At 38.5% G+C, this 19,771-nt stretch overlaps 1 protein-coding gene across 6 annotated transcripts in view; it reads right to left on the reverse strand.

Moving 5' to 3' along the window:
* The window catches only part of TJP2 (tight junction protein 2), a 43,222-nt gene that overhangs the window by 21,273 nt on the left and 2,178 nt on the right, over positions 1-19,771 (reverse strand). Inside the window, exons 1-4 of one of the 6 annotated variants that reach the window (XM_036403041.2) lie at positions 4,396-4,517; positions 3,745-3,768; positions 2,846-2,899; positions 519-572 (exon numbers count right to left, since the gene is read on the reverse strand). In XM_036403041.2, coding sequence (XP_036258934.1) covers positions 519-572; positions 2,846-2,899; positions 3,745-3,768; positions 4,396-4,467 — 204 coding nt within the window. In that variant the 5' untranslated portion in view covers positions 4,468-4,517. Of the gene's footprint in view, positions 1-518; positions 573-2,845; positions 2,999-3,744; positions 3,854-4,395; positions 4,518-19,771 lie in introns of those variants that run through there. The other 5 variants (XM_036403044.1, XM_036403043.1, XM_036403042.2 and 2 more) reach the window with 5 other exon arrangements.

Below are 19,771 nucleotides of genomic sequence, written 5' to 3' on the forward strand. Positions count from 1 at the left end.
TTCCTCTTTTCTCAAAAAAAAAAAACCAACTTTTAAAGTGACACTTAGAGTCCACCTTTTAATAAGTTTTAATGACAGTGCTTTTCTACTGAATTCTACACTAGTATATATTAAAGTATCTTACGAAATTAAATCAGTGGAATCCTGTTCAGTGATTATTACAAAGCCTGGACATCAACCACAACCTGCTTGATAGAACCATCTGCTTTATTTTTAAGGCTCTCCAATAATGAATTTAGCTATGTGGCTGACATGTGGTATATCACACTGACATTAAAAGACCAAACAGCAGCAAATACGGCACTTAAATTGTTAATTGAATTTACTCCTAACATTAAAGAGTTGCACTACTGTATGAGTAGCAACTAAGCTTTAAAATAAAAACTATATCTGATCTGAAAAATTAATTAATCCTATACTAGATTCAGACATGCTAATGACATCTATTGCAAAACATACTCAGAGTAAACCAGTGCTTGAATATTTGAAAACTAAAAATATAACAGGCACTCACTCACCTTTTGTAAGGTCACTGTGTACTGTTCCCATATCAGCTCTTCCATGCCTGGGGCCTGTTGCACACAGAAACCAATTAGAAAAACACATAGCACATAACTATTTAAATTAAAATGTGAAATACCCAACTAAAACACAGGTTTAAAAATAATTTGCATATTCTAATATTTTGGGAGAATTAGTATGAAATTAACATATTTTAAATGATGACAATTTTTTTTTAAAAGGAAAAAAAATATTAATAGCTCCAGAGTGGTAGAATCCCTTCATGTTTCACTGATTTAACAGCTCATTCTGATTTTCTGGAAAAATCCTTATTCAGCAAAAGCATTTAATTCAGATCAACTAGCAGTCTACAGCCCTGATTCAAATAACACATAAAATACTTATGGAAGACCTTTCTGTCGCAGTATGCAGTAAGATTAGCAGTTGAAACTGAGGTTTTCAAAATGAACTAGACTTCAGATCTCTTGCGTCTTGTTCATGTAGATTTAACAAAATGTTTTTTTCACTATGAATTACACAGATAAATATTTAGGTTCCCATCAAGAAATTAAATTTTACAGGAAAACACAATATATCACTATATAGTACAGGTATAGCCATTTCTGTGACACTGCTCAGAGACCTTTTTTTACCACATTTCCAGTTAAAACTGATCGCTTTTATCTTACATGATATAACCTGAAATCTTTCCAACACCACAGCTTAAAATATAATACAGAATAATCACCCAGCTGTGATGCATCATATAGTACACAGCCAGCCCCTTCAGTGTCTGCCCTGTAAAACTAGGAGAGAAATGAGCCACTGCACTGCAGAAAAATGGCACTGAAAACATTTCAAAATGGAAAGCATCCGTTGCAGAAGAAAAATCCAGGCCTTGCATAAGGATGTGCATGCACATAGTCAAGCCACGGGTTTTATTTGGTTTTACTGAAAGTGGTCTTATTTTATCTCAGAAGACTGAATCTCAGACAAAAGCTCAGTTCAGACTTAAATGGTCTTTTTAAAGGCATCACAGGAGTAATGACAGCTAAACTCCAAAACATTAGACAGAGAAGTGACACCAGAAGGGTATGCCTGTACTTTAAGGCATCCCTTGCATTTTCAGAGTAAGACTTCTGCCAATGCACCACTGTTCAGCAACCTATGGACGTTATTTCTCATATGCAAAAAACCCCTTTTTGCATAGTTCCAGTTGATTCGTGCATCACAAAGAGAAACTAGATTTACATTTGCCATTGCACATTCACTGTATTGAAAAACAAAAGTAAGTCCTGTTCAGAGATCCTGAAGGAATATGCAAAACATTCAGCATTCTTACCAGGAATTTTACAACACTGAACAGTGTTTAATTTCCACTGTTCTGCCAGAAAATGAACAATGCTTTCCAGTTTCCAGAATCTCTGGTGTCTAATTAAAAAGAAATTAGAACTAGATGTAGGAGATGATGGCTTATATTAAAAGTAATAAACAGAATTGTTTCTAAATTTTGACTTGTCTAGGTCAGACAAGAATGCATTCATATTAGTATTAAAACACATATGTGTTGGGGTCAGTGTTGAATGTGCTGAATCACATAGTAATATTATTTTATCTGGCATTGCCATTTAACCAGCTAAAATGTCAAAGCTTTCAGCTATCTGAAACTGAACCCAGTCGATATATTCCCTTACACAGAGAATCTCTGCCACAAGTGAAAAATTCCTCCTTAACTAAGCTCTTCTTTCAAACTGCTGTGATGCTGCCGTAAATGGAAGTAACTAGGCTTGCTTATCTGGCATGTAGGGAACAGTTTACCTACTACTGACCCTTCCTGCAGTCCTGCTTTTCTAAGTATTTTTAAGCTCTGCAAAAAATAAGTCTGTGCTGAAGAGGGGTCTCAGAGTCATTTAAATTCCATCTGACTTCACTGAATAAACTTTTAGAAATGAAAGTCAGTACTAAATGACAGGTAAAATCTGAAGGACAAGCAGATAGGTTCAAACTTTGTAGAAGCACAGAAGATGGAAAATCTTTTCCATCCTTCTCTTGGTAAAAAAGCCTCAACAACTAACACATGTAACACAAACATCACTTAAATTCAGTTTGCACTGAATGCCGCTCCTACCAACACTACCTCCCCGCCAAGAATACTGAGGCTAGCTCTGAGCAGATGCAAGAGTAAGGCAGGCAGAACGCGCTCAAGGGGAGCTTACTACCCATGGGGACAGAGACAGGCCTGAGAAATAACTGCTTATTCAGGACAACACTGCAGGAAAAGGACGGAGGAAAGTACTGTAAAGGGATCAGGGACAGATGTAAGGATATGAAATAGGAAACTTACGAGAATTTCCTTCCAGAAAACTAGGCCTTCCATGAGCAGTGGCTTAAGTATAACCTTGTGCACAAGTGGAGAGATGTACTGGATTGTAAACCAAAGCATCATAAGCCTACAGAGTTAAGTTTACTTTACTCTGACAAGTAAGTTTTATGGTATCTGGTCAAAAAAAAAAAAAAAAAAAAAAAAAGTAGTAAGAATGAAAGAGAAACTACTGCCTACAGACACTAAAATTAAGGTCTTGCAAGAAGCCAAGCCCATAGTATCATCTCATTTGTGCCTAGAAAAAGATCCTCATAGTATCAGTGACTGTTTCAGGTACATTCTATGTATATCTTTGGGGTTTATTTGTACCTTGAAACTGTTACTGAAAATTCAACAAGAGAATTAAGCAATTCACTTTTAAACTCGCAAGTATCTGTAATCGATTTTTTGAAACTGCTCCTTGGGAAACTGTCTCCCATTTGCTGCACTCTGCATCAGAAAAGGAAAGCACACTATGTACTCGCAAAGCTGATTTTGTACAATGTAATTACCAAGACAACAGGACTAGCTCTGCCCTACTGATAAAGCAATGCAGGCTCTGCAACACAGTTCAAAGAACTGAATGGTCACCTTGGAAGCCCGTAAGGCAAAAACAATCTCTAAACAATAATCTCTTTAACATTATAAAATGTACTGCTACTTGCCATTGTCACAATGCTAACCCATACCATGAGAGTAATGAAGAAGAGAAGACTGAGAGGGAGGAAGAGACTACAAATGTTACAAATCATCAGCTGGGGACTCGATCAAAACTAATATCTAAGTCTCCACCCGAACTGCGAAATTCCTGTACTCCACATTTAGTGATGTGACTTTCCTCTGAATGCATCAAGTGATGAGTTATGAAAATCCTTCATCACCTTGCCAATTTCTTCATACTTCATCTGTAAGGAAACACAAAGGGATCCTGAGCAGCTTGTGCATTCCTTACAGGATCGCAGTTTCACTGCAAGATTGCACACCAAAACACTGGAGAGAGAAAGGCAGGCAAAATGGTTAAGAACCCCACCTCCAGTTACTAACAGTAACTGTTTTACCACCCAGGCTTCACACAGACAACAGGCTACCTGCAGTAAATGCAAATTATTGTAATTAGCTAGTCTAAATTCATTAGGGACTATAGTCAGTCCATTTCTAATTAGAACACTGTAGTCAGGATTTGCTTAAATCTGTCTAATGCTCATATACTAAAATGACAGGTGCTTTCTAAATACCCAAAATAGACTGTTTAGCAGAATGTTTGGCAGGAAACTAGTCAAAGTGCTAAAATCGCCAGTGTGCAACAAACAGGCAGCTGTTGCAGCTCTAACCCTGTCATCAAGAGATTTACACAATTACTTGCTACTGAGAGATCACCGAAGACAACTTCATTCATGCTGAAGGAAGAAGAAAACCAGAAGACCTGCCACAACAATCATCTGGCTATAAAAGCGAGTTGAAGAGGGGAGGGATATATGAAGGGAGGAGGGGAAGAAAAGACGTGGAGCAAGATGCAACAAAAAGCAACTCACGTGCCCTTTCAAAATCCCCAACTTTTTGACTGCATGTGACCACATTCTCTGCAGAGCTTGAGCTGTCTTCATTGTTGCAGGATATAATCTGTGAGGGAGCGCCGTACATCCCGTCTTTTCATCTGTTTCCACCACTCAACACTGTTATGTAATTCTAATACAATAGTGGCCTACATACTCTAACAAATCCTGCCGTCAGTTTCACACAGAAACACATCAAAACCGCAGCAAGGAAATGTACTGTGAGTTTAACTAACTCCCAGAAAAATGCAGTGCTGTAATCTTATGTTTGTTTGTTTTTAAAAGAAGTGTTGAAAACAGATCATTATGCAGCACCTTACTCTTCTTCGAAGAACAAAGGGGTTCACCCCACCAGGAACCTAATTTCTAATTTAAACTTACAAGAGAAGAGGCTTAAGAAGCACAGCACACACGATCTGGAAATTCATATATTGACTATAATATTTTACAGAACTGTGTGGGCTTGGCTCCAGCAAGAAAAAGGAGAAATAAATACAAAATTGTACTCACTACAAATAACTGTATTTGCCATCAAACATTTAGTAAAGTATCATTTGTAAGAATGATAAGCTAATTGTACAGCCAAACAGATAGGTTACTTTATTGGAAAATAGGTCAAGCTATCACTCCCATTTATGCTGCATGAATGCTGTGAAATTTAAGCCTCAAGTGAACTTTTCCCCTAGACTTTACGTAAGTTTCACAGTCAATGAACAGACAGGAAGACATACCAAGGTTTGTACACAATGCTAACCAAAACCTCTATACATAGATTTCACTTTTCACTAGTAGAGCAATTTTAACTGTTAAAGAGTATTAATTTAGACAGCAGTGGAAAATGCGAGGGGCTGTGTTGTTAATTTTTCAGTGGAGTTTTTTTGAGTATTTTTGGTTTGGTTTTTTTTTTTTTTTTTTGAGGGGGATGCGATTAGGGAGAATAGTGGGTAGGAGGGCCACAGCAGGATAAAGCATGTGTTCCAGTTTTTCCATTCAAAATGAAGAGTGAATTCACCATTCTGTATTTAGACTGTGAGCCCACCTCTGCACTAGACAGCCAAACTAGGATGAACAGAGGCTAGCACCTTCATGACTGAGCTGCCAAGAGTGAACACCAAGGGGATGCAGGAGAAGCACAATGACAACGGCCCCTAACTCAGGCTACCCACTTGGACATGAGGAAGACTTTTATTAGGGTTTGGTGAAAATAGTTTAGAATCACCAGCAACATTTCTAAAGAGCACATTCCTCTCAACAGACTCACATTCACAGTTTCCAAAACTGGTATTTATTTATTTATTTATTTATTTTTACAAAAAGGGCAGGAAAAAGAAACAAATATAAGTATGTCTTTGAGACTTCTCTAGCAGTGCTTTTTTAGCTTTTCTGTTTTCTTCCCCCTTGCCCTGAAAAAAACTTCAGAAGCATTCCAAATAGAGCAGAAAAGACCATGATGACATCAGAGAATAAAAATTGTGAAACATTATCCATGAGCTGAAGCAGTTGTAATAGCAAGGACTTTTCTTTTTTTGGTTTTGGACTATCCTTTTTCTTTAAAGGAATATAATGAGGAAAAATGAATGGATTGCCTCCACCAAAATTTAAAATGAAATTTTTCTGAAAAGAAATTTTAAAAAATAATCAAGAAATCTAGGAATGTTACTGCAAGTGAAGAGACCAGAGAGTTAGCAGAAAGATGCAGGTGTTTGCATTTGGATGTTTAATTTTGAAGGAAAACAGTATCTCCAGAATAGGAATATCTCAACTCAATCCTTTTAAATGGAGATGAAAAAAATTCCAAACAAGCATTGTCCCAGACACTATCCTTTCACTTTACCTGCAAAAATAACTATAAAGGGAAACTATAATCTAACTTCACTCCTAGCACAAGATTATAAAGGCAATTGCAAACCTTTTACATATCACACCTATTATCCACAGACATTTAAAACTGAAACTTTTTTAAAGCAAGCTCAATTCCAATGACAGATACACCCTCTGGTTCTTTCTGGGAGTCTATCCTGATAATAAAATGTTTGTGAATCATATGGGGAAAGAAAACTAAGCATGATGATCTGGTTTATAAAATGGGGAAGGTGAGAAGAAAAAGAGAGCTCTCAAAAAACTCAACCAAGCAACCTCAGAACATCACAACAAAATCTTACAGCAGCAGGCTGCATCTGTCCACTGACCCTGGGGTCAAAGTTTTAAACCTAGCACTATGTTTTGATCTCCTCCTCTAAAAACGAGGAAGAAAAAGGGTGTTTCCTCACACATAATCTATACAAGCAAGACAATCTGTCCAAGCAAGCAGAAAGGACACCTTAAACAGTCTTATTGGCTCAATTATGGAAGTAACACAAAAAAAAAAGAGGTCCTTGCCCTCTAACTTTTCCTGTCCCCCCTTCATATGCTACTATGGATGTAAACTGAGATGTAAGCTATGGATGTAAGCTGTAGGTTTTCCCTAAAGACAGACTTATACAACAAAGATAAACAAGAACTTCAAGTTCAAGTGAAAGCTATCCACTTTTAAGAGACAGAGGCTCTTCTAGCCAATGATAGGAACAGCCAGGTGGAGGGAGTCCAAAGCTGCATCAAGATGTAAGTATTCCTGCTCTCAAAGACAAGTTACACTATCAGAGAAACTGCCTTTACATCTCTCCTGCCCTCATAAAGGCAATTATGATGGACAAAAACAGATGGCCTTAGATTTACAGGCTTTCAAAGATCCTGATCCACTTCAGTTTCTGGGTAACACTAAAGAAATGCCCTCTGTATAGAGTGGAGGCTCAGTGAAATAAGACGCAATCTGCACATCAGTGTGTGGTGTGAAGTACCACATCTCTTTTTCAGTTGAATGCCATAGCCCAGGTTATTAAAAATGTCTACAAAATGATGATGATGATGCAACACAAGCTGCATAGCCAGAGCTTGCCAAGTATTCCTAACATAATGAAATGTAGCTGAAGAGGAACAGGACCTTTACTGGGCCTCTCTGGTGCAGTGAGGAAGCCACTTGCAAGAAGGCTCCAGTTGGTGTGTTCCCATGAATTATCTGTGTATGATACAGCAGACCTTTGATTAGGATTCAGGAAAATGAGAAAAAACTACTTTTGCCCATGGATCATTCACAATACAGCCAGCATCTTGCACAAAAGGAGGTATCTTATTTTCTACCAATAAATACTCCGATTCAGAGAAGCATATCCTATTTTTCATGTAGGTTCCTGCACCAATACAGCAACTCCCAGAACAGCAACAGATCCTCCTCAAAAAACAAGTTCCTAGAATGATGAATGGCTCAAAATAAATAAAGACAAATTATAAAAAAATGGTTTGCAAAAGATATCCACTTGAAGTAAAAGATTACTGCTCTTCAACAATGGCAGAAATGCCTTCTCTTTCCTCCTAGGGGCACAAAGAAGAAATTTAAGGTACAGTTCCATGGTAAAAGATCATATTCTACTTTTATATTCCAGTAAAATCAAAAATAGTTACTAACATCACAATGGGTTATATTATCAGGATGCAGGAAGCTGGGGGGAAAAAATCACAAACTGTACACACAAGTATACTTCTGACATGGAATAGAAATTTTTGAAGGAGAAGAAAAAATTCACATAGAAATGAGACAGACAACCTTTCTTCCTCTTCCCACTAATGGAAAATTATCAGTTACGTTTTAAAAGGTTTGCTTTCATCCAAATTACTTAACAAGAACAAATATTAGCAAAATACGTTTGCTCTATTGGCAAGGTAACAAACACACTCATCAGCAACCTGGTCAAGTGGAAGTTGTCCCTGCTCATGGCAAGGAGGTTGGAATTACATTATTTTTTAAGTCACTTCCAACCTAAATCTCTCTGTGATCTTGTGTATTATCAGACCTCGTGTCAGAAACTGCTTTTTTTACACAATGGATGTAGAAACAGCAATCTGAAGGGCTGCCTAAAAAGACCTAAAAACCATAAATTGAGCATAATGTTTCTAAGAATTTGTTTTTCATAGATAAATAAGATAAAATCATCATAAGTTCAATGTCACTATAAAGAAACAAAAACCATTCTTCATGTAAAAGCCAAGATGTTGTTTAAAGCTTTTCTTAATCATATTTCACTCAGGAGTTATACCATTCGGTTGCTATAAATTGTAAATTCTATCTAAAACAGTACCAGCAAATACTACATAAAGTACAAGCCTATTCCAGGCATTCACAAACCAATCTTTACTTCTTAAGTTTCATGAAAACTTTTTAAATAACCAAATGAGAATGGTTAACTACAGTTAACTAAACAATAATAAAAGGGTCCTTTGTTTCACTTCTTTCAGGAATAGTATGAATCCATCATGACAACAATGTCCACAGTCATTACTTGACACTCTGCTGAACACTATTTCACTATCATTTTTGCTTCCAGTTAGCAAAACTACTACTTCTTACAAATCAACTAGTACCAAAGCTCTTAACTGCAGAGCCAAGAGCATAATTTAGGTTTCTTGACTTCAAGTCAAGTAGCCTACGTGTTGTGCAAGGAAGCCAACAAACAGATTTCCTTCGTTTATGTCAAATACAAGTCTTGCAGGAAAACAGCTCCTGTAATTGGGAAAAAGGGATCAACCTTCTCCTGTTGTGGGAGTTTGAGCCAGCTAACAGGTGAGGAAGAACTCCAGGGTGGCAGAACCTGCATTCATTTTTACCTCTTCTTGCACTATGACACAATAAATGCCTTTCAGACTGCAAACTGAACCAGAATCCACTTCTACCCAGCACTGGGGAGATGAAGGGCAACAGCACTGTTCATCAAACGATTGAGAATATTAACTGACAAATGCATCTAGGTCTCATTTGCATTGTAGCCCTGATATTAACATTCACAGCATAATGCCCCAGATCTCACAGTGCACAAAAAATTGTTTAACAAATTAGCCCAAGGGGATGGAAAAAGGTTTCACACACAGCGAAGATCTATGCTGATCTGGATCTCTGACAAGTTGTGTGCTTTTTCATGCAAGATGTATCACTTCATCCAGCTCACAGCATTTAAATGACAAACAAAGCTCAAATGAAATGAAGGATATCACACAATCCACCCAGTGCAGCAGTCTCTGCAGCAGTATTCTTCAAATGGCTCACAGTGATGAAACAACATCCCCAGTTGAGAGAATTTTTTCAGGAATTTGCCAAGGCACAGAAAAAAAACCAAAAAAAACCCAAAAAAACCCAAAAAAACCAACAACAACAAAAAACCAAACAAACAAAAAAACCCCAAAAAAAACCAAAAAACCCCCAAAAACAACAACAACAAAAAAAAACCCCAAACCTACATCAAAATAGAGGCATGGGATTTGAGTTTTGTAAAGATTTAATTTTTCTGCAATTCCAAAATAGAAAGGGACTAACCTTGACACTGAAAAGAAGACAGTAAAGGATGTGGCATAAGGCATCCCTTTGGTGGATTATAGCATAGGGCACATAATCACTGTAAAGTTCTGTTTTGTTTCAACTCTGTACTAAGGAAGCACCTAAATAAAAATGGGGAGGCTATATATGCATATATAAATATTTGAGTAATGCATATGGTAGACTCTTTGGGAAGGAAAAAAAAAAGCAACTTGTTTTTGGGGAAATTTTTTTTCAGTTCAAGACAGTAAGATACTCTCTAGGAAAACTGTATTTCCTGCATATTTTTACCAAACATTTACCAATTTTACTGAAAATTTTCAGGAAGTGGGACAAGCATTTTTGAAGGAAGAAAAGGGAGAATCAGGATTTTCTTAAAATATTTTGGTGTCAAGTCACAATTCACCTTAGAAATTGGTTATGAAAATCGATGGTGCATTCTATTTTTAATTTGTTTGTTTTCTTGCTTTCTAGGTGATTTCTTCTTCTCAGACTTGTTAAAGTTTCCTTGTCTCTAAAAATGAGCACTTTTGGAAGGTTCTCACAAGACCAACACCCTTTTTCATCTTTAGCTATGCAGTTTTTCCTTCACATACACACAACTTCATAGGCTGGGGTACAGCTTTGCACGGTATGAACTAAACAAATTCTTTCTGACCATCACAGTTTCCACACTGCTCCTGCTCATTTACATGCAGTCCCTTGACTCTGTGAATTCTGCTGTTCAGTTCTTAAAAAGAAGCCAAGACAGCTTTGGAAAGCCACAAAAACACCCTCATTTTTTCTCACTGAATTACTCTCTTGCCATTTCTGTCAGCTAAAGTGGCAGGCCAAGGGAGATGGCAGAACAAATATTAGAACTCTGCAGCTAAATTGACTTGGACAACAGATGAGGCTTCACTTTTAAGGATGTACCAGGAATTTATAAAAGGGACAGATAAAATCATAGAATAGTTTAGGTTGGAAATGGCCTCCAAGATCACTTAGTCCAGCTGTTAACATAACACTGCCATATCCCTAAGAGTATATCTACACAGCTTTTAAATACCTCCAGGGATGGTGACTCAACCACAACCCTTGGCAACTTGTTCCAATGTTTGATAACCCTTTCTATGAAGAAACCTTTCCTAATATTCAACTGAAACATCCTCCTGGCACAACTTGAGCCTGTGTCCTCTCATTTTGTCACTAGCTGTCTGGGAGAACAGACCCACACCCACCTGGCTACATCCACCTTTCAGGCAGTTGTAGAGAGCAATGAGGTCATCCCTGATCTCCTTTACTCCAGGCTAAACACCCCCAGCTCCCTCAGCTGCTCCTCACAGGGCTTGCACTCCAGACCCTTCACCAGTTGTGTTTCCCTTCTCTAGACACACTCCAGCAATCCAATGTCTTTCTTGGAAAGAGAGGCCTAGACAGGATTTCAGGTGTGGCCTCACGAGTGCTGAGTACACACGGACAATCACTTCCCTCATCCTGCTGGCTAGACTATTGCCGATACAGGTTTAACAAACGCCAGGGGCCTTTTTGGCCACCTGGGCACACGCTGGCTCATATTCAGCTCCTGTCAACCAGCACCCCCAGGCCCTTTTCTGCTGGGCAGCTTCCCAGACACTCTGTCCACAGTCTGTAGCACTGCCTGGGGTTCTGATGAAAGTGTAGGACCCATCCTTTGGTCTTGCTGACCCTCATGCTGTTGGTCTTGGACCACAGATCCAGCTTGTCCCCATCCCTGTCTGGAGCCTTCCTACCCTGCAGCAAGCAGATCAGCACTGTCACCAAACTTAGTGTCATCTGACCAGATCATCAATTATTAAACAGGACCAGACCCATTACTGAGCTCTAGGAAACTCAATTTGTTTCCGGCAATCAGCTGAATTTAACCCCATTCATCACCACTCTTAGGACTGGCCACCTAACCAGGAGTATGGAATAAAAAGAAACAGAGAAAAAGGCTTCTGTGGAAAAGACAGGAATACAGAAGTTCCTAAGTGGCTTTAAGGCTACTTAATAGTATGGGAAAAATATGTATTATATAGATTATATTATAATAATATATTTATTGATTGTCTGTTCTGTGCTGGTGTGGCCCCACCTCAAGTCCTGTGTGCAGTTTTGGGCACTACAATACCTCAAAAGACATAAAGCTATTAGAAGCAAGCATCCAAGATGGTGAAGGGCTTTGAGGGGAAGCTGTATGAGGAGCAGCTGAGGTCACTTGGTCTGTTCAGCCTGAAGAACAGGAGACTGAGGGGAGACCTCACTGCAGTTACAACTTTCTTGTGAGGGGAAGAGGAGGGGCAGGCACTGAGCTCTTCTCTGTGGTGACAGTGACAGGACCAAAGGAAATGGCCTGGAGATGTGTGAGAGGAGGCTTAGGTTGGATATAAGAAAAAGGTTCTTCACCCAGAGGGTGGTTGGGCACAGGAACAGCTCGCCAGGGAAGTGATTCCAGCACCAGCCTGACAGAGCTCCAAATTATCAGTTATATTATATAAGATTTGCTTTGGAAAATGTTTTGGAAAAACAAGTGTTTGGAAAATGCTCTCAGGCACATGGTGTGATTCTTGGGAATGTCTTGTGCAGAGCAAAATATAATTTTTATTTACACATATATGCACACTAAATATATGCCCTGTGGCACAGAGGAGCAGAAAGCAAGCCTGCTTTCTTTCCCCCGCCGGCTCAGGCTGCGCGTCACAAAGGCTTGCAAGCACCAGGAGCAGCGCTGCCGCTTCCTGCTGAATTCCTGCAGGGCACTTTAAAGTCCCGAGCGGGCAGCGGAGAGCGGCGGGGACAGCGGCGCTGCCGGGGCCGGAGCGCGGCACAGCCGCCGCCGCCGCCCCGCGCCCGGCCACTGCCGCTGGGGCTCAGAGGTCTTCGTCACCGTAACCCAGAGAAGTAAAGAAATAAAAATTCTGAGAATTCTCATTAGGCCAACATCTTATTTCAAAACCGGCCTTTCATAATAAATATGATAGAAAACGTGATGTTAAAACAAATTTGTTAGGTGCTTTTGCTTTTCCTTCTCTTATCTCAAGCTCATACCTTTTCTCAAACAGACTGGGGTTAAGGTTGTTTTTTTAGTTTTGGTTTTTTATTGATTCCAGCTTTATTAAGTACCTTTTCTTACCACATTTATTTCAGGAATTAATTGAACTGTTTATAAAAAGGAAACAAATGTATTCCTCATGCATTTCCTCATGTTCTGGAAAAAGAGAAAGATCTGGTACTCCAAAGATAAACCACGCACTAATGTGGAGAGAGACACCAAGATGCCATGAAAACAGGTACCTGAAAATCAGCATTCCCACATTTTAGCACTTAACAATAAAAAGCAGAGCTATAGTTACATTTTCTTCCCAACTGCTTTTTACCTGAATTTAAACAGTTTATACTTTCAGAAAGTACCACAAGGTCCTTTAAAGTCCTGATTTTTCTGACATGAAAGAATAATTTCTCATTACACCAGAGGGATTTTCCAGAATTAATTCACTTGTATTTCACAGTACTTGTGATCTCTGACAGTAAGAGCAACATTTAATAATTTCAACTGAGTATGCAGAAATTACTAGGTTTTGTGTGGTGTCTTTTTAAAACAGTGACACTTATTGAACGAACTAATCCTTTTAGCAAGAGATTCACATTTTCATTCCCTCTCTAATTATTGTGGAAAGGCATTACTACAAAAGCAGTCACCAGAACTGGTTTGGTGCTACCCAGAGGAGGTCATCATTCACCGTGATCAGAGGCAGGGATGGGGGCAAAAAGCAGCATTTAGGCAGCAGAGTGTAACAAGTTCCAAACATTAAAACTCAGCATCAATTTACAACACCCATATGTTATGCCAATTAAAATTACACATGCAAAACTTTTCTCGGATAAGTGGTAGACACGAGTGGAGTAGTTTGTGCTTGTTACAGCTACTGCTGGACTTAGATGCATACATAGGCATCATCAAAACCCTGTAAAAATCCCATTACAAATTAAATAAAAGCTTGATCAAGATGAAGAGAGGGGAAAAAAGGAACTGACTGTATTCAAAACACAGCTGCAAGATACTCAGGTCTTATCTACTAATTACCTAAATCTCAAAAAATTCAGCTTAGAGCTATTCCAGGCACAAGTTCTCTATCTTTTGTTTAACAGTTCTCTCATTGCTGTGGTAAAATTATTCCAGTGCTCCCCCAGCAGGAAGCAATCAGTTCTTCAAAATTTGTGAGGGAACAGCTTCAATTGAAATAGAAAACTGCCATTTGGGGAAAAAACAAAACAGATCCTATTCCCCTGTCATCATGTCCGTGTCATTCCCCCCCCCCCCCCCCCCCAGATTAAATTATTTTAATTTTTAGAAAACAGTTTCTGCTCATTGAGAAATAACACTCTAGCAACTAACATTTTTTTTTCCATCAAAGATGTCTTCCTTTTCACATATTGCTTCACAGAGGATAGCCAGAAGCTGGTTTTCCCAAGTGTTCTGGGACCTACAGCACCAGTCGAGTGGAGGAGCCTTGGAAACAACAATTTACTTTCCCACAGGTGTTGAAAGAAAACAAACCTCACCTCCTGAGGCACAGCCATGTGCCCATTCTTGCAGTAAAGTACATTTCTCCACCACCTGTTTTTTAAAGACTCAACAAGGCTTGAGAAGATAAAAACCTGGAAGCCAAGTGATTTCATCAGCAGATCAAAATTAATTGAGGTAAAAGGCTGACAGACCAATTATATTTGAATGTTGGATACACACATGCACACTGGAAAAGGGAGAGTTTATTTGCAGTTTCATTTTCTGAATGTTTTTCCTGGACTTTCATCCTGGCACACAGATTATGGTGCTAGGAAGATTTTTTTGTACACGCTTCAGGAAGGCAACTACTGAAGGGATGCAGAACTTTCAACTCACCTGATCAACACTGGCTTTAAAAGCTACTTCTGACTTAGTCAGCCCCATTCACTTTAATTGTAAACATAACACATTTCTTTACAGTCACCATGCTTCTGTACCTTCTGCTCCTTGGGATACCCACACAAATGAAGTCTGAGAATTAAAGTGCTACAGCAAATTGTGCATAAGCTGAGTTCAAGGAGACTTGAACTTTTTTTGCCATAATAAAATAAAAATTCAGAAGTTTGGTTCTGGTGTGCTTGCAGTATCAGGATTTGTGGGTGAGGTAAATCAGACTCAGTAGGTGTACATAATCAATTTCATTAAGTTAGATTTCATTGAGAAAAAAAATATGTTAACTGTGAAATAAAGTAAGTGCAGCCACCATTCCTGGAGTGCCTCATTTCATTAATTATTTATTCTCTGCAACTAAAACATAGCTTTTACTCTTGTGGCATCTTAAAATTAAAAAGAAAAAAATGGACCCCCACCAAAACAAACAAACAAACCCCCCAAAATACAAACAAAACAAAACAAAAAAACCACCAAAAAAGACCACAACAAAAGACCCCAAAAAACCCCCACAAGCAAAAAACCCCAGAAAAAAAACCACCAAAAAACCCCAAAAAACAAACAAACAAAAAACCTCAAACCAAACCAACAACAACAATGAAAAAAAAACAACAACCCAAACACAAAAACCCCCAAAAACTACCAAACCACTGAAGCACTATATGTATTACATGGTCCGAAGTTCTAATTATCATTTTATTCAACTTCAGCAGTACACTTTGTACTGCTACTGTTTTTGAATGCTTCATCTTCCTGCATCCATATTCAAGTAGCAAACCAAGCAGTAGAAGTGACCAACTCTAGCATCAAAAGATTGTTATTCCATTGGTCATTCAACACCTGCAACTCTGAGAAAAACAAGCTGGGTACCTGTCTACTGCTTCCTGCAACTGGTTTTTAAAAGGCCAATTCATTACTGGGATACAATCCAATCAGGCCTGCATTTATATTTAATCATCCAGTCATAATGCAAGACAATTCAAACAATGGAACAATTGTTAGTTTCCAAGCTGCATCCCGAACCAGATTTTCTATCCCTGTTAAGGTTTCTAGTAGCCTTTGTTCTCACTCTATTAATAGAACAACGATACACGGTATTCTTGAAAGCATTTTACTTTTAGTCAAGCATTCCTGTGTGTATGTATCTAAGTATGTAATCTTACTACACACTGTTACATTAGCTTTATTTTCTTGTCTGAAGGAAGCAAACCTGAATATAGCTCTGTGTAATGTGTAAAATTTAACAGTACATTTGATCATATCTCACCCTAAAACCTCATAAAATTCACGCTATACAATGCATTTCATACAACTACCAACACCGTATCACAAGCCTCACAGAACACAAACATCAAACTGAAGGTCACATTGACCGAAAGATACCAAAACTCTATAAAATAATCAAGCTGTTTTGAATTTGAAGTCATACATTCAGCATCATTCATATACATGCCACAACAGACAGCTTAATTTATTAGCCAACTTTTCACTGTTTTCCAGTCACACTAATCATACCTCTCCACATTCTTTTCCTTCTACCACCACCTCCTGCCTTCAAGGTCTAAAGCAACTCACCTCTCCTTCTCAAGATGTTTCAACAGTCCAGTCAGCCATGCCAGAGAGCATTGCTGAAGTTCACTCCTGAACTTTAACATGGCTTGCATGTAACTAAAATGAAAACAGAATCTGTTGCCAAAGGGAGTTAGGCAATTTTTCTGTCATCCAGTCAGTGGGATGCACGAATTCAAGTGCAGATCTAGGGATCACATAGTTCAAGGGTTTAGGTCTGTAAGTCTTGTATTGATACTCCTCACAATGTATTTGGAAAAAGAGTAAATAAATAATCACCCAGCCCCTCCCAAGACCAAGCCTCTCCCAAGAGACAATGGATTAAGCCAGCTGCACCTGCCTTAGTAAAACACATTCAGAATCCCTTTACTCACAGCAAAGGTTCCTCCTCAGAGCCTCCAAAGGGCTATAATTATTTTTTCAAACAACAAAATCAATCATATAGCCACAGCTCTGAATTCTTCTGGGGCGGTGTCACCAGCAACTTATCATCCAACATAAAATAGTATTACACTAAAATTCACCCCTACCTGACAACACTCTGAGGCAAGAAAACAACAGAAGGGCAGATGAGAGTGGTAAAATTCAAGTGGTTTTCATTCCTTTCCCTCAATCTTCTTGCAAGGCTGAATGTGAACTCCAAGTATACCTACCATGCAGTTGTTAAGCATGACTTTTCTAACTAAAATTATGAAGTGATAGCAGTCAAAAAACAAGCAGTAAATCAACACAAGGGACAGAGGGATGAAGTCAGATGCCCCTTTTCTTTCATATCAAGATAGTAACTTTCACGTGTCTGGTTCATTCCTATAGCACTAATCCAAGTTTATCTGCAGCCCTTCTTTCTTCACTTGAAAGGATGCCAGCACAACAATTTAAAACTTGATGCAATATTTCTACTGAAACACTTCACATGCATGTAACATCAATGTAAGTAACTTCAGGCACCAATCCAACCATTAAATGAAACCAAACTGACACATCCCTATGAAATAGGGCACTTCCACTGAACTGCAAACTGAGTACACAAAGAATAAACTAACCAGAACAAGTTCAGCAAGTAACAAAAAAAAATTTATTCCTCCTTTTGCAACTTTCATAAACTACATGAGGCTTTGAAAAGAACTAAGAAAGAAAACAAGAGAATCCTTTTGCTTATGTGGCTGAAGGGAAAGTAAACAGGTCAGAATCATTAAGGTTTAGAAATGCTTCCATTAAGCTACCACCCTGAGCAAATCGCATTTTGGTAGCAACTAGTTCATTCTCAACTGAGATTTGGAATAGAAAGTTTTCTTCTTGTGGTCTGAGCCACATGAAAGAGCATTACACAATTCAAGAACCTTCTGACACACAAAGCATAAGCAAACCATAATAACCTTCCCATCTGAAAAAAACCTGAAATTATTTACCTGCCTATAGATGAAAATGCTTTGAAAAATCTAATCAAATTAGTGTGACCCAAGAGTTTTAGTCTATTTATATTGCTGCAGAAGACATTAGGAACTTAACTTCTGGCTCCTACAATATAAAGCAGGAAAAGAAAGCTTGGAAAAGGAGCTGAAAATTAGGTCAAATTAAAAAAAAAACAGGGGAGAGAAGTTAATGAATAAAATTTAACTAATTAAATTCTGTAGTTCACCACCACAGCAAACATTAAACAGACATCATAATAACCTGTCAAACAAAAAAGCCATTCAGAAAATGATAAACATACTTGAGACATCCACATATGTTAGAAATAGATTATAAGTATTTCACATACACTAAAGGGACAGCAAAGAGGGACATAGCAACAGCACTCTGGTTCAGGGGGTCTCACATTCTACCAAGAGCTTGACAAGTGTCTGTGAGGTACAAGCTCCTCACCTTCTTCCGCCATCTTAACCTATCCTTAAAACCTTCAGGTGCACCGGGCACTGCACACAAACAGCCAGGAAAGAATTGCTGCCGAAGAGAAGCTGAGCGCACAGCAGCTATTGGAAATGTCAGCAGGCATCTGTCTGCAATCAACACTATGTCTTCAGAAGTCTGACACTGGGATTTTTTGCCCTAATGTAACACATCATACTGAGGTAAAGCACATACAAGTATTTGTCAACTGCCAGCAACTGAAAGGGAGATCCTGCCAAAGTACAGAGTCAGAAACAATATCCCCACTGAAAGACTTTTAGGAAACTAAGTGTTAGAAAATAAAAAATTCACAGCCAAACTATAATCGTTACTTAGCCCACAGACAAAACAATGTAAGTACAGCTCCACACAGCATAAATGAGTTCTTATGCATCATCTAAAGAACATGCACACACATGCTACCAATTAGCTATGCTACTGTCACTTCAATTGCTTTAATAATGTATCAACTCTATGAACAGAATAACCAAAACCACTGACCACTTTTTATTCTTGGAATAAGAATTTCTACAAAAAGAAAGAAATAAAAAAATGTAAGTTATTTTTCATCCTGTTCTCCAACTCTTCAAAAAGCTTCTGAAATACTTCTTCTGATTGGACAGAAGAATCCTCAGCCACAGCCATTAAAAGAAACTCACATTATCCACTAGATTTTTGCAAGTGCTGGAACATAGAAAGAAGAGCCATCAGTGCCAAGTGCTGACCCGGGCAGCAAGCTGCTCAGTTCAGTCAAAGGCCAACAATTTGCTTCTCAGAGCTTTGTTTATGGAGACTAGAATGACAGTCTAGCTAGACATCCTGCATTATCTCTGAAAAGCTCATACTGACTAAAAGTCATACGGGGTGAGCATTCAGAATGCTCTCTTATCACAGAATGGGCACGCATGTGCAAGCAAAAGGTAGGACAGGCTAAGTATATACATATTATTAAGTCATAAATCAATGAATAACGAATAGGTGCGTTATTTCTTGTAGCTGTATTCAGATGCTGTAGATCAGAGCTGGTTTCTTTCCAAGTTTTTTTTTTTTTTAATAGTGTGTTTTTTTATCAAGAACCATCCAAAACTCAGTTATGAAACATTCATGCAGTATTGTTTTTCAGATCTAGAGACTCTGGTGGCAGAATACACAAAAAAGACATTGCTCCCTGATTACTTAATTGGGCACAACAAAAGACACAAATACCTGGAAGGCTGCTGCTGATTATCCGTCTATTTAGTTAATTGCTAGAACTGCAGGCCTTGAAGGAGAATTTTCTTCTTTACTGCATTTTGAAGATCTGGGATAGAGATGCCTGAAGAGTTCATGAAGGCATGTCTCCTACTATTTAATAAGTTAGATGATGCTTTATTCTCACAAAGCATTGAGAGTAACTGCATTTACATATTGTTTTCCACTGTACACTCCAGTTAGGATGCATTCAGGAGCATAAATCTGCCTGAAGGCTGGTACTTACAGTATATGCCTCTCCTATCAGCACAGATGACACAAAATTCTTGGAGAGTTCTTAATTTTCA

The sequence above is a fragment of the Molothrus ater genome, chromosome Z (genome assembly GCF_012460135.2).
Source record: "Molothrus ater isolate BHLD 08-10-18 breed brown headed cowbird chromosome Z, BPBGC_Mater_1.1, whole genome shotgun sequence".
NCBI classification, from domain to species: domain Eukaryota; kingdom Metazoa; phylum Chordata; class Aves; order Passeriformes; family Icteridae; genus Molothrus; species Molothrus ater.